General features: G+C 34.7%; 1 protein-coding gene across 1 annotated transcript in view; it reads right to left on the bottom strand.

Moving 5' to 3' along the window:
• Positions 1-15,079, bottom strand: part of LOC122804751 (galectin-1-like) — a 146,000-nt gene that overhangs the window by 109,463 nt on the left and 21,458 nt on the right. Inside the window, exon 2 of the mRNA XM_044074816.1 lies at positions 321-400. Coding sequence (XP_043930751.1) covers positions 321-400 — 80 coding nt within the window. The remainder of the gene's footprint in view (positions 1-320; positions 401-15,079) is intronic.

Below are 15,079 nucleotides of genomic sequence, written 5' to 3'. Positions count from 1 at the left end.
TTGCACCAGTTAGTGAACATCTCCTGCATCATCCTGACTACACTGTGATGAATTACCTCATGGTTCACTGCACCACACCCTGAATCAATCCATGAAACAGTAGCAACATCCTAGGGTTATTGCTTTGTGTCTATGCATCCATCAGTTCAGCTACAATGTGTACAGACAGCTTTAATTGCAATATACACCAGAAATAAGATGAACAAATCCAGTCACCACTGCAGCTGAGTGACCTCTACAGAATTGGGAAAAAATATTAGCAACAGCATTTATTTCTACATTCACATAATGGGACAGCTATTGGCAAACAAGTACATTACCGTTCAGGGTTAGGCTGCATAAATCCCTCAACTTCAATCAGTGTTCCTGGTTGCAGATGCAGGTTTGATAAGGTAAGAACCTGTGAAAATAAATATAAATAACATGTAATATGTAGGTATCTAATGTTTATGTTCTACATTTCTGTGAGTGCTTTCTTCAGAATCAGCAGTGGATATATTTTTGAATTAAAACCTAATGGGATGACAAAAATTAAGCAGTCATTTTATGACCAGACCAATAAGGCCTAGAAAACTATATAAACTGCATGTCATATCACATGACAAACATTGCTTCTAAAAATAATGCTGCTGTTTAGACCACACATGGAGTGCTACAGCACTCAGCTTTGACTGCAAATTCAATAGCAGCTTTTTAAAGCTGGTATCACATTAAAGAGAGATTGAAATCACCTGATGACTTGCCATGCACAGCACTTTGAAACCGGGGCAGCTGCCCCTCTTGCCCAACCCTAGATACACTACTGTGACTAGTGTGTTACGTTTAAACATCAGACTCTGTTCTGGTTTGTGTATCAGCAGGTTATGGTATACCTATATTAATATGCATCTCTCTCTCTCTCTCTTTCTCTCTGTATGTATGTGTATGTATATTTTATATATATATATATATATATATATATATATCTCTAGGACTATTGAATGATAGTCCAATAGTCCGAATCCACACTCACGAAGCACACTTTAACAAAAGTGCGTTCACCGAAAAAGCTCTTTCATTAAAGTGCGTTAAAAAAAAAACAAAAAAAAAAACAATACATCTACTTTTATGCAGGGGGCAAGCCCCCCTGCACCCCCCACACCCCCCTATTTTAATAGTCTCACTCTGAGATGGCACTACAGTGAGGAAAAGGGAATATTCCCTTATCTGCACCGTAGGATGATCTCCGCAACAGTCATTCTCCCACAACTCCCTCTAGCTGCAGGCATACTTCTGCGAAAGTGCTTTTCGGTAAAAAGCACTTTCGCAGACATATGCCCGGCTGTTTGCGCTTCAGTTAAAAGTTCTTTCGGGGATCAGTACTGATCCCATAAATATATATATATATATATATATATATATATATATATATATATATGTATATTCAGTTTGTTTCTGTACATAAAAGTAAGTACTATATTGCCCAATTTCCTAGTGTCATTGTGGCTCTGAAAAATGTCCCAGCTCTTCCAAATAATGCCTTCTATATTTTTGACATCAACGGTGTAATTTAACACCATATTATTACTAGTGTCATGAGGCACAGTGTAGCCACTGTTAAATTCCTGGCCACCACAAAGACTGTATGTTATAATAGGGGCATAGATATCTTTCCTCTTTTTCTAATATCTCATGATGAAGATTGTTCAACAAATCAGTAGGATATCCACATTCCTAAAACATGTTCTTAAGAAAATGAAACTCTCTTAGACATTCGTTGTCATTAGAAGTCAGTCTAGAAATTCTAATGAATTGACTCTTCACGATCTCTCTCTCTTCGTGGAATGGATGACAACTTTTAAAAAATAAGAAAGAATTACAGAATGCAGGTTTTCTGTAAATTCTAGTCTCAAATCCACCTACAAAAGACCATGAAATCTCAAAGTCTAAGTAATTCACCTTGTCTTTGTTCACAGTATAAGTGAACTGCAAAAAGTCTGTAAATCCTTCCAACTCTCTCAAAAAATAAGCAAACTGTTCGTCATTGCCCTTCCAAATAATAAGCAGATCATCCAGGTATCTGAAGTACCCAACAGATTTTTCAAATGATGGCATTTTAAAAAACATATCCAGCTCTCATTTTAGAAGCACTGTGTTTGCAAATATGGGGGTGCAAGCAGCCTCCATAGCCACACCTAGCTTTTGCTTGAAAATTTCCCCATTAAAGGTTAAAAAGTTATTTAAAACCATTTCCATCAACTCTTGCAAGAGATCTACCTTTGTTGAAGTCATATTACTATGCCTGGAAATCATATCCCCAAACCACAACAGACCTTCTTTGTGAGTAGTAACTGAAAATAAACGTTTAATATCACAAGTAGGAAACACACATTAATCGATATTGTTCACTGAGCAACGTTTATCGAGCAAGTCCCAGGAGTCTTTCAAAATGTGACCGAAATCCATCAAGATATTCTTAAGCTTGAAATCTATGTACTTGGCCAATGGTTCAGTACATGACCCACCTGCTGCAACAATTGGTCTTAATGATGGGTCATTCAAATTAGAATTAATCTTTGGGATTCTGAAAATTTTAGGCATAATCAGATAGAGTTGCTTGAATGTGCAATTTTTGGAAGAAAGGCAAAGGAAGTCAAGATATATAATTGATACTAAGCAAAGTTATAGATGACATTATAAAAAACTAAAGTTATGATAGGAGACATGAGTAAATTATTTGAAAGAGTACAATATGGTGAGTTATAGAATGTATTACAAGACTACAATATAACTGATAGAATAATAAAAGCAATTATACCAGTGTATGAGAATAATGTAAGAGCAATAATGTAAGAATAATATTGAATGGATTGTTAAGTGAAGAAATAAAAATAGAACATTGGATGAAGCAGGGTTGTCTGACAAGCAGCATTTTATTTGCATTAGTTAAGAATGTGATTGTTAATAAAATGAATGCACAATTGAAAATGGCAATATATAAGATGATAGAAGAAGTATATATTCCAATAATGCTTACTTACACAGATGATATAGTTGTACTCACTAAGAATGAAGAATGAATGGAACAGGGAATTAAAATATTAAATAGGTATTTAAACATGCTTGGTTTATGTATTAATAAAGATAAAAGTAAAGGAATTCAGTTTGTGGGTAATCTAGAAGGTATTCAATTTAATGAGGAGGAGATCGACATGTTGGGAATACTATTTGGAACAAATATGAAGAGAGAAAACAATGGGAGAAAATTATACAACATTGAGATAAAGTATTTTCTGGAAAACATATAGATTGTCATACAAGAAAAAGTATATCTGATAAATGCTATTCTTCTGGATAAAATGTCCTACTTAGTAAGTATATATACAAGCCCATCTCTAAGTATGAAAAAGATTCATCATATTCTAATTTACTTGGAGATTAAGAGTGAATCCTGTTAGAAGAAGAATTTTGTATTTTAGGGAAGAGGAAGGAGGATTAGGGATAATCAACCCTATTGTCCATACAGCTTTTTTGAATCTTTATAAACTGTTGATAAGATTAAAAGAATAAAATAGGAATTTAGTAGATGTTATAATGAAAATTAAATATAAGCACGTTTATGAGATTTGGAAAAAGATGGAATAATAATAATGTAAATGAAGATAAAAAAAGAGTATCAGAATAACATTTTATTATGGAAACTAAATATAAAAATTGTAGGAAACATCAGAAACAAATGGTATCTAAGTATAATGAGCGAACATTATTATATGCATCCTTGGAAGCATTTAGAAAGTGAAGAAAGAAATGAATTAAAACAGGACTTCTATGGATTAAAATGATTTATGAATGTAAGGACGTATTGCCAGTTAAAGCAAACATGGCCTATAAAAGAATTCAAGAGAGGGTGTGTAACTATTACGGGGAAGTGGAAACAATGGAACATGTTTTTTAAAGTGTATGAGCATATTATGGTAACAGAAAAAAATAATGTTTTATCAATTTCTTTCACCTTTTTTTGTTATGTTCTGAAGTCAATGTGGAATGAGAAACCAAATTATATAAATGTAATGGGAAATGAGTATTATCTGAAATGTTGAAGAAGATACATGCTTGGTTGTGGAAAAATGGTTGGGGAATAAATGAAGTATAGGAAACAGTATCAGGTTGTTAATGTAAGATGGAAATAATTGTAAATAATGTAGATGTATACAATGTAAATAGTGTATATAAGTTGTTATAATTAAAGAACCCCCTACTCGTTAGGAGAGTGCTTGTTCCTTTCCTAGCACAGTGGGGACTGGGGGAACAATACTCAAGGAGATCCAAGATGGCAGATAGCACAGAAATATATGCCAGTGCAGTCTTTGAAGTTCTATGAGATTCTGAAGAACTGTTTCAGCAGAATGTGTTTATTTCATCAGAAACAAACATTTAAAACAATAATGGATGCGCTATTACAACCCTCCAGTAGGGAAGGTTGCAAAATGATTTTGGTTGAACTGTTATTGCAGAACAAGCAGAGAGTAAAGAAGATGTTTTTTACGGTGAAATTATAGACAAACTTAAATCAGAGGAATCAGAAGCTATTTTGAAAGAAGATTGCCAAACAAATAAATCATATGCCAATACTGTTAAAAGAAACAACAGGGAATGTGATGAGATATGAATAGAGAAAAGAAAATGTCAACAATCAAAGGAAATTTGTCGCGAGAATTCAGAGCAAAGAAGAAAAAGAAATGGACAGGTATGACTTTTGGAATAATGTAATGGACCCATTGGGTGTGAAGGCTCAGGAGGTAAGAGCTTTTATTCTTATTCATAAAGAAACATTTTGTGACATTGCTTTTGAGACTGGTTCTGTTCTGTAAAGTTTTTGGGGGGAGTATAAGAAGAAAATGAACTGTAATCCATGGAATTCTTATCTGGTTAAAATAATTCACAGAGAAACAAAAGAGAAAATACATATTCAATTTCAAACTGAAGTTGAAAAAGAGACATTTAACCAAACACTGCATATAAGTAATGGACATTAGCAAAGTCTGTGATAACAGAGGATTATGGACTGGGGGATGGGACTAAAAATGGAGAAATAAAAAATTGTTCATATCCCCAGTATGGTAAATACAGAAGGTAAGACATAGAGGAAATGTTATATTTGTGGGGAAACCAGTCATGGTGCAAAAAAGTGTAAAAAGAATAGCTTGATTGAAATCTGGAGGAAAAGGATGAAGGAGAAATCAAAACTGAGGACAGTATATGAAGACAAGAAACAGTCCCAATAAAAGATAAAGAGAAAGTAGGGAAGCAAGGTAAGGGTAAAACTAATGATAAGGATAAAGACAAAAATGAAACAGAAGATAACATAGAAGAAGGTTCTGAAATAAGTGATGAGGACGATATAAATAGGAAAACAGTGAAAGGTAAACTAATTCTACTGGCAGCAGAGTAAGAGGCAGAAAAAGAAAGTTTAAAGGGATACATGTAAAAGGGGGAAAGAAAGGAAGTGGATAAAGCAAATTAGATAAATACTTCAAATGTATAATTTCTGGTAAGCTACAATGTAACTATAATGACAACTTTAGAGTGCTTTCAGTAAATATAAATAGTATCAAATGTGTAAGTAGAAGAACATGCATCCTAAATTGGTGTAGTACGTGCGATGTTGATGATGTACTAACATTGTAAGTTTTCTGACACAAGAAGAGAGATTACAAACAGAATCTATATAGCCTGGAATCTAGGAAAGGAAATGTCTTTAGGAATAATTGTACTTTGTAGAAAGTCAGTGAAAATATTAAACATAACATTGGCAATGATGATGACATGAACTCTTGTAGGTCTCAGGTGGCATAAACAGGTATACAGAATTATAGTATTGTATGCCTATGTTACAAGTAAAGACATTTTGGATTATGTAGTAAATAATATGAATATAATAATAATAATAATAATGGGAGATTTTAATTGAAATTTGAGAAGAAAAAGAAGATGAGGAAATTATGTTAAGCAATTTTTTAAAGTTATAAAATGCAGCGATTTAAAAATCTGCAATAATAATTTGTGGACATATAGTTGAGATATATAAATGATACATTTATTTTATTATATTACAAGGTTTAAATGAAGGTTTTATGTATAAAGATTTATGCAGTGGTATACTTAAATTAGTATGGAAAAAGGAAGATAAAATTAATATTGAAAATTGGAGACTTACAGTATTGAACAATACAGATTATGAGTTTTATGAAAATAATTAATAAAATAATGAAAAATAAAATGAAAAGTATTACTGAAGATAGCATACATAGTTTAAAGGGAAAAGGAAGACAGGAATTATTATTGATAGTAAAGGAAATTGTGGATCATATTATAAACAGGAACAGAGATACCAAGATCATGATAAGATATTTAAATAAAGCTTTTGAGACAGTACAGCATGCACTTTTGTGAGCAGTCATGGTAGAGTATAACATTAATAAAAAATTAAAGATGTATGTTGTTCTGCTTATATTAAAATAAAATAAGAATTTTACTGAACAGACAATTGAGCAAAGAAACGCACATGAATAATGGCATATGTCTAGGGTGTCTTTTGAGAATAATATTATTTGCATTAGTAAGAATGTATTATTCAGAGATGAGAGGTGGTACTTATATTACTAAGAAAGGTATAAAATTTCTGGTTATGTTTACTTGTGCAGATGATATTATATTGATTACGAGAAACAATGTCTGGAGGAAAGAAGTTGTATATTATATGCATCAATGTTTAAATGCAATAAGCAGGACTTTAAATAAAGAAAAACATAAAGGACTGGGTGATATAGAAAATATTGGAGGAGTACATTTCTGAATGAAAGAAATATCTGTGTTATGAATACGATTTGGAGGTAAAAATGTAAATGAGGAAGAATCTAATAATATTATACATATAATAAAGGAGCTCTGTTGTTTTTGGAAAACATACATGCTATTGTTTAATAAAAAGATTGAATTATTTCAGTCATACTGAGAAATGCTGCATCAATGATTTGGCCGTTCACTAAAATGCATCTTCGACACATATGCGCTGATTAAAGGTTAGTCAACATTCTGCTTATTTGAGTATATGATATAGACCCTAGAAAAGGAGAGCAAATTGTGGTATAAAAATATTGTGGTATGATATTATTAATGTAATGCCTGGACAGAGCTTGTGAATGAAAAGTGAAAACTTAAAAGCATAAAAAACATGCCACAACAAGAAAACTGAATGTTAAGATTTTTTTATGGAGATTAATGATTGATAAATTATCAGTAAAGGTAAATGTGCCATATAAAAAAATCAGTGGAAACATTTATATATATTATGGTAGAGAAAAAAACTGCAGAACATGCTTTCCTATAATGTGAAAGATCACAAAATTGTTGGAAAATTGTATAAAGAAAATTTATTTGAAAATATAAAGGAGATGAATGAAATGAATATAAATGAAATTAATCTGGATAATATGACTATGTATGGATATTACAGGTATAGAAATAAGGAATTTGTTAGTAAAATAGATAAACGATTAGTTTATGTTGTGTGAACCATTTGGATTGAAAGGTTAAATGAAATCATGTTTAATGGTAAATGGAGACTAGCAGTAATTTTAAGAAAAAGTAAGTGTGTTGTAATTGTGGCTGAGTGCTTATGAACTTGGATGGTGATTGTGGAATATGGAGTGCAGATCAAATAAGATGATGAAAGTAGAAGTTTAACATAATAATGAAAAGTAAGATATTTGTGACTGTATGATACTACTGGAAAGGAATGGAAATGTGTACACTGTATACATTTGTACATATGTTAATTTGTATATAGTACTGTACATTGGGACAGACTAACACCTACATTACACAATATGTATTCAGGAACAGCACCACTACATTTTGTGTGCTTTCTAGTCACTCAGCAAGATTGCATTAAGTACACATGTAGTCTATACTTTGTGGTAACTTTTATGAATCTCATCGATATTTAATGCTGTAAGAAAATCAGTAGGAAAACTAAAATTAGGAGGAAGAAGGTGTGGGTTTGTGTTGTCTGTTCACTCGGAAGAGTGTACACTTGGATTAGGTGTTAATGAATCTCAGTGGATTTTTTTTTTAAAGAGCCCCTACTATTTTGTGTGATCTTTCAGATCCACCTGAGCTATCCTTAACTGAGGCAGATGTGACTTGTGTTTAACTTGTCATCTGGGGCACCACCACTCCACCATCCTGTACTTCAATGTCAGTAATCCAAAAATAAAGTCTAGATAAAAGATGGATAAAAATGCTTATGTATCTATGCACAATGTACATATATTTTATTTATCTGTACTCTTAGTATATCATCAAAATGTTTATTTATCTCCTTGGTATAGCATCAACAAAACTAAAATTCCCCCAAACTTAATGTTCACATAGTACATATACAAAACATAGATAAATACAACTTAAAAACATCATTGCACACCTATAAAATCCCAGTTCTCCAAATCAAAATCTATACTTACTATTGAAAAAACATAAAATAACATAAAAATAAAGCAAGAAACATATCTCCCATTCATATCAATGTAAAATAGTAACTCTTATGTAAAAAGTAACATACTGCAAACATATAAAATGCATTTACATCTGTGTAAACCAACTTCCTTGAAATGATATTCACTTAGATGAGAATGAAACCAATTAAAATATATAAAAGGAAAACTAAAGCACATAGCACAAGTAGACAGTATGAAAATAAGATAGCTTATAAACCAAACTAGTTCTAAGTATTAAAACGATCACAAAGACATTAACAAATGTAAAACTAACAATTTATTATGTAATCCTCTCTGCTCTAGTAAAATACATAGATCCTAACATAAGCCTAACTATACTAGTACAATAAATAAAAAATACTTTATGCATCTGGCTTTTGCAGAGTGGAAGGATATAGCCCTGACAATGGCCTGTATGATTCAGGTTCAGATAGTATCCCCAGGCAATGGAAAATCTGCAAGGAGACCTGATAAAGAGTGACTGCTGCCAGCTGACTCAGAACTCTAAAAGGGGCTGAGGCTTACTGTGACAGAGTGAAAGATAAGTTGAGTGCATACCAGGAATTGTTTTGTACTGAAGACAGACGTTGGTGCATGTGCAGAATTACACATTTGGGACAAGGAAAATAATGTCAAACCCTTCTTTAAAGGAATGCATGCCAGATTCCTGAGAAGAGGATTGGGTTAATTAGCATAAACCCTCCTCCCTTCCTGCAGTGCAGCAGCATCATTGGATAGCTGTTTCGTATGGAAAATGTGGGGGGTGGCATTAACCTCATGCTGGCATTATACTACTAGTGAAGTGTTAAGTCAATAATTAAACTTGCAAATGTTCATCTTATCAAGCACTGTGTGCCATCGAAAATCACTGTAACTGTGTTTTTATGTGCACAGCAACAGTACTTCATTTTTTGTGGTGTCTCCTTCTGTGATTGTGTGATTGTAGAGTTAGAATATGTAAGTAAGGAAGCTATTGGGACATGAGCCCTAACATGGCACAGTGCAGAACATCTTACCTCCGAAGAAAATATTTTTAAAATGGTTCTAATTGAAGGTTTGAATGTTTTAATCATTGTACCTTTTGGAGAGAAGTAAGCAATGAGGGAATCCCTATTTTGGGTGAATGGAGGCAGACCCTCACTCGATTTAGATGAGCGAGTTCTTAGCAGCAAGGACTGCAGCCAAACAGCCTTCATGGCTGCCTGGATGACAGGTCCTCTGGCTGGCACTACTGATAGCTCTTGACCTAAGGGGGGGATGAAGGTTGAGGGGCAGGAGAAAAGGAAAAATAAAGATAAAAAATGTTCCAAAGAACTAAAGCAGAAAAATCATTCATAACATGCCTTGTTTATATAAATCTGTGAAACCTACCTCACACCCTGCTAAGTAGAGATATAGACAAGGGGTAATACTACTCTAACCTAGAAAATACTGAAAATAGATAAACTAACTACAAAAGGTGTGTGGCTCATGTGACACATCCTATACTGAATAATGAACTTGGTTCAGGACTCACACTTGTCCTGAATCTCTTTATTTAAACCTCCTGCAGAGCAGGGCATTTTACAATGTATGTGTATCCATGTGTATCCTAACAATAGACCCAAGAAAAAGGACGAGATAAAACAACTGTGATATGCCATTAAATTTATGCTACATGCTAACATACACGTTAACATCTGAAAAATGCAACTCACTAAACCTAAATCTATATTAACTTTAAGAAAAATAAATAAATAGGCTGTCATATAGACATTTCCCATTCACTCAGAGCCACACGCTCCAGGGATCTAAACCGGGTCATCACAATGAACAAAACATGGAGGGATAGGTTGCTGACCCAGAGACTGTCCATACTCTGGAATAGACTGCCCATACATGTCAAGCTGATCACCTCTTTGACCCTCTTCAAAAGGAACCTTGACGACTGGATGGGAGATAGGGAATTCACCCCAGGGATCATGTCAGTCATCCTGTTGGACAGGGGACCAGGGAAGTAAATATTCTGTGAACTAATAGCCAGGGAAATGTTATGGCTAGGCTTTTATAGGCCCTAGGGTCGATAGCCTAGTACCAACCTATGAACTGCATAACAAGAAAATTAAAGTTTACACTTTCTGTACATAAAATACACACACACACACACACACACACACACACACACACACACACACACACACACACACACACACACACACACACACACACACACACTCACACAGAAACAATACTGCTCACCTAAATGATCTCCCAGATATGAATCATGTTCTTATTAGAATGAAAAAAGGCTAACATAGAAAATAAAACAAACAGTAACAGCTTCTAACAAATGAGAAAAAACAGATTAAATCAAAACAGAGCCACTTCTATCAAATGTAACAACAACTAAACTACTTAAAAATAAATAGGCAATAAACTAATAAACCCCAACATTACTGTCAGTGCTCTAATAAACTCAATCAAAAAAGTGAGCTGACACAACACATTCATTCAAATTTACCTCAGGACCAGAGTACAACACCATCAATGACATTCAAGTCACCAAAGAGTTGAACAAACTTCCTAAGCCCTATTCAGCAGAAACTTGAACAGTTAACATATCCTAGCAAAGTCAAAGGGAATATAATTCTAAAAATAAAAACCATGGCTAAGTGAAGTGCACTGGGCTTTGATTTGTTTGACATGGAAATATCTTATGGGCACCCCAGCTGTGCAGCAGTTAGCGCTGTCACTTCACAGCAGGTGGTTCATCAGTTCGATTCTCGGTTGGGGTGCCTTCTGTGCAAAGTTTGCATGTCCCTCCTGCATTTGCATGGCTTTCCTCCAGGTTCCTGGTTTACTCCCACATTCCAAAGACATGCTTCGGGAGCATTTCTCCCCGGGCCTCTGCTGAAAATGGACTCTTTACCAGTCTGACTTTCCTGGTAAACTAATGTTAAATAAATAAATAAATCTTCCTTTGGATTCAGAAAAATGCTTAACTTTCATTAATTGCCTAATGGAGGTTGCAATACTTCCTGCTTTAGGTAAAATATTAGAAAAAATTTATCTAAAATCAAATTACTGCTTATTTACATCAATACCATCAGCTGTCAAGGAAGTAACATGGATTCTGATCTAGACTTGGCAGCATAACAGCTCTATACGGCCTCACAAATGACATCCTATCAAATGTGGACAACAGCAACCTGACAGGAGCCATCTTTACTGACCTCACAAAAGCCTTTGATCCAACTGACCATAACATACTATATGATAAATTAACTGAAACAGGCATTAGTAATGATACATAACCTTGGTTTGCAGACTTTCTCAGCAATACATCCTTCACGGTGAAAGTGAACACCCCGTATGAAACAACTCCTATTATGAAATGAGTCCCCCCAAGTTCCAATTTTGCCCCTCTGCTGTTTTTTATGTTTATCAACTGACTCCTATCTCATCATCCACAGATAACTCTAATTCTTTATGCAGATGACAATCATCTACAGGTCAAACAAATCCCACTGTATTATACCATATCAGCGCAAACATCACCTCCAAACTTTCAGTCAGTAGCTAATAGGCCAGAAACTTGTACTCAAAAACAAAATCAGTGCTATCTGAGACCAACTAAAACATAGACAAGCACCAAGCTTCCTTAATATTAATGAGGTTAACAACACCACCATAGAAATTACCACATCCTTCAAATACCTTGGCATTTGGAGATACTAGTCTCTTAACTTTCAGCTATACATTCAAAATAAACACAGAAAGATTGGCTCACTCATACTACTGTTCCAGGTGAACACGCTATTGTTTCTTCTGTCCAAGCAAGCCAAAGCTAGCACAGACAAAATACTCTTATCTCAACTCTGATATGGACTACCATACCAGCACCATCAAAGAAAAATCCCACCACCTAACAAACCTTCTCTAATAAAATCTGTCAGTTGATTACTAATGCACCCAATAATGAACACCACTGCTTAACTCTCACCAAAATTAAATGTACATTTGAGAGCCAACCTCCTACTACAATCACTAATTCACAAAGCCCTTTCTTTTGAGACATCATCCCCTCTCACTCATAAGCTTTTCACCCAAACCTGCACATATAATCTCGGAGGTATCTCTCCTTCTCAACCAAAAAGTAAACTTTATTGCACTGACTACTAGCACATAAACTATGTGATTCAGTTCCTGTCTCAATCGAAAACATTCAAAAGTGCTCAGACTTCCAACAACAGATCAAGGAATACCTCTTCACTCAGGTAAAGTGAAGCTGTACTCACACAGGTTACATTACATAAACCCTGAGGCTCTCTCACAACCTCCTTTATCCCTATTTCTTCTTCGTTTATCTCATCATATCACATTATTTACCGCGTCTCATTCTTCCAGCCTCCCTCTTCTCTTCCTGTCTGTCCCACACTTCTCCTTTCTACTCCTCTTCCCCCTGTATGCCTTGTGCCTTTTCTCTGTCTTCTCCACATGATATCCTTCAGAAATGTAGCTGCTTCTGCTAGCAACTTGGGCTGGTACTATGAACCAGCACCCAACATCCTCAGCTCTTTGAGTGAAGAGTAAAAAAGAAAAAAAAATGACTGTACTAAGCTGTAAGTTTTCAGGTTATTACACTTAGATCTACACAGTCCGCCAGCAAAAAAAAAAAGTAATTTCCTTTTACAGGCACACCAACCAGGTGACCAGATGCATGACATGCCTCGCTCCTACCCCAGCCATTCAGGTCTTATTTCTGTGCTCTGCCCCAATACTTCTTTAACACGTTTTATTAAAAACAAAACCTAGTTTCTTCTATTTCTCCTTTTAAAATGAAGCAAACTGCTTGCTACAAATGTAACACACAGATGGCACAGTTTATAACAGCCTGCACAAAGTGCTTCAGCACTCATGTTTTAGTTAAAAAGATATATATTATTTTAAACTACTGCAAACTGCTTGCTACAAATGTAGCAAACAGATGGCACAGTTTATAACAGCCTGCACAAAGTGCTTCAGCACTCATGTTTTAGTTAAAAAGATGAATATTATTTTAAACTACTGCAAACTGCTTGCTACAAATGTAACAAACAGATGGCACAGTTTATAACAGCCTGCACAAAGTGCTTCAGCACTCATGTTTTAGTTAAAAGATATATATTATTTTAAACTACTGCAAACTGCTTGCTACAAATGTAACAAACAGATGGCACAGTTTATAACAGCCTGCACAAAGTGCTTCAGCACTCATGTTTTAGTTAAAAAGATATATATTATTTTAAACTACTGCAAACTGCTTGCTACAAATGTAACAAACAGATGGCACAGTTTATAACAGCCTGCACAAAGTGCTTCAGCACTCATGTTTTAGTTAAAAGATATATATTATTTTAAACTACTGCAAACTGCTTGCTACAAATGTAACAAACAGATGGCACAGTTTATAACAGCCTGCACAAAGTGCTTCAGCACTCATGTTTTAGTTAAAAAGATATATATTATTTTAAACTACTGCAAACTGGTTGCTATAAATGTAGCAATCAGTTGGTACAGTTCATACCCTGCCTGCATGGAATGCTACAGTGTTCATATTTTAGTTTTATATTAAAAAAAAATCTTATGTTTAAACTGTAGCAAACTGCTGCAGTTTATACCCTTCCTACACAAGAGAACTACAGAATCGGGTTTCTGTAATTTTTTTTTTTTTACTTTTAAACTGTAGCAAGCATTTGATACAGTTTAGACCACACACAGAGTGCTACAGCTCTCAGGTTTGCCCACAAATTCAATGCTGCCTTTTAAAAGCTGAAAGGGTGATTGGAATATGGTGATTGCACCCCCCCCAACACTTTGTGCCTCGCTCAGTTGTCACTGTCATCCCACCCTAGCTATGCTGCTAGTATCCTTTCTTGCAATTATTCTCATGTCTGGTGTCTTCATATCTCTCTGTATACTGATATGCTCCTATCCTTGTAGCATAAGCCATCACAGTTATTATGGCTATAGCTTATTCATGAAGTTCTGTTAAGTATAATTCCATTTTTCCATCCATTTTTTTTGATTTTGTAAAATACTTTTTGAAATGAATGTTGTAGTATGTTCTTGCATCTAAGTATGTAGATACATATGTTTTTAGCATACTTTTCTATCTGTGAATATGTTTTGTTCATTTCTTATGTGAGCCTACTCATCCGGGCTGTGCCTGCAAAGGTTTCACTGAAATCAGTGTCCTACCCTGGGAAACAAATATAAATAAATAAAAAAACAACAGAATGGTGAGAAAATGCAATTCATATACAAGTATGGAGTATGGCTACATTTAGAAAGATCTCATTATCATCTGCTTATCACGCCTCAGAATAACACATTAGTACAGCCAGACCTGACAGCTGTAGTATCATCCCAAGCAGTGCGTGCATTGCAATAGCAAAGATATCTCTACACACACACACACACACACACACACACACACACACACACACACACACACACACACACACACACACACACGTGCACACCCACACAGGCACGCACACCCACACAGGCACATGCACACA

The sequence above is a fragment of the Protopterus annectens genome, chromosome 6.part0 (genome assembly GCF_019279795.1).
Source record: "Protopterus annectens isolate FY-2018-M chromosome 6.part0, PAN1.0, whole genome shotgun sequence".
Lineage (NCBI taxonomy): Eukaryota > Metazoa > Chordata > Ceratodontiformes > Protopteridae > Protopterus > Protopterus annectens.
This window is presented reverse-complemented; position numbering and strand designations above follow the sequence as displayed.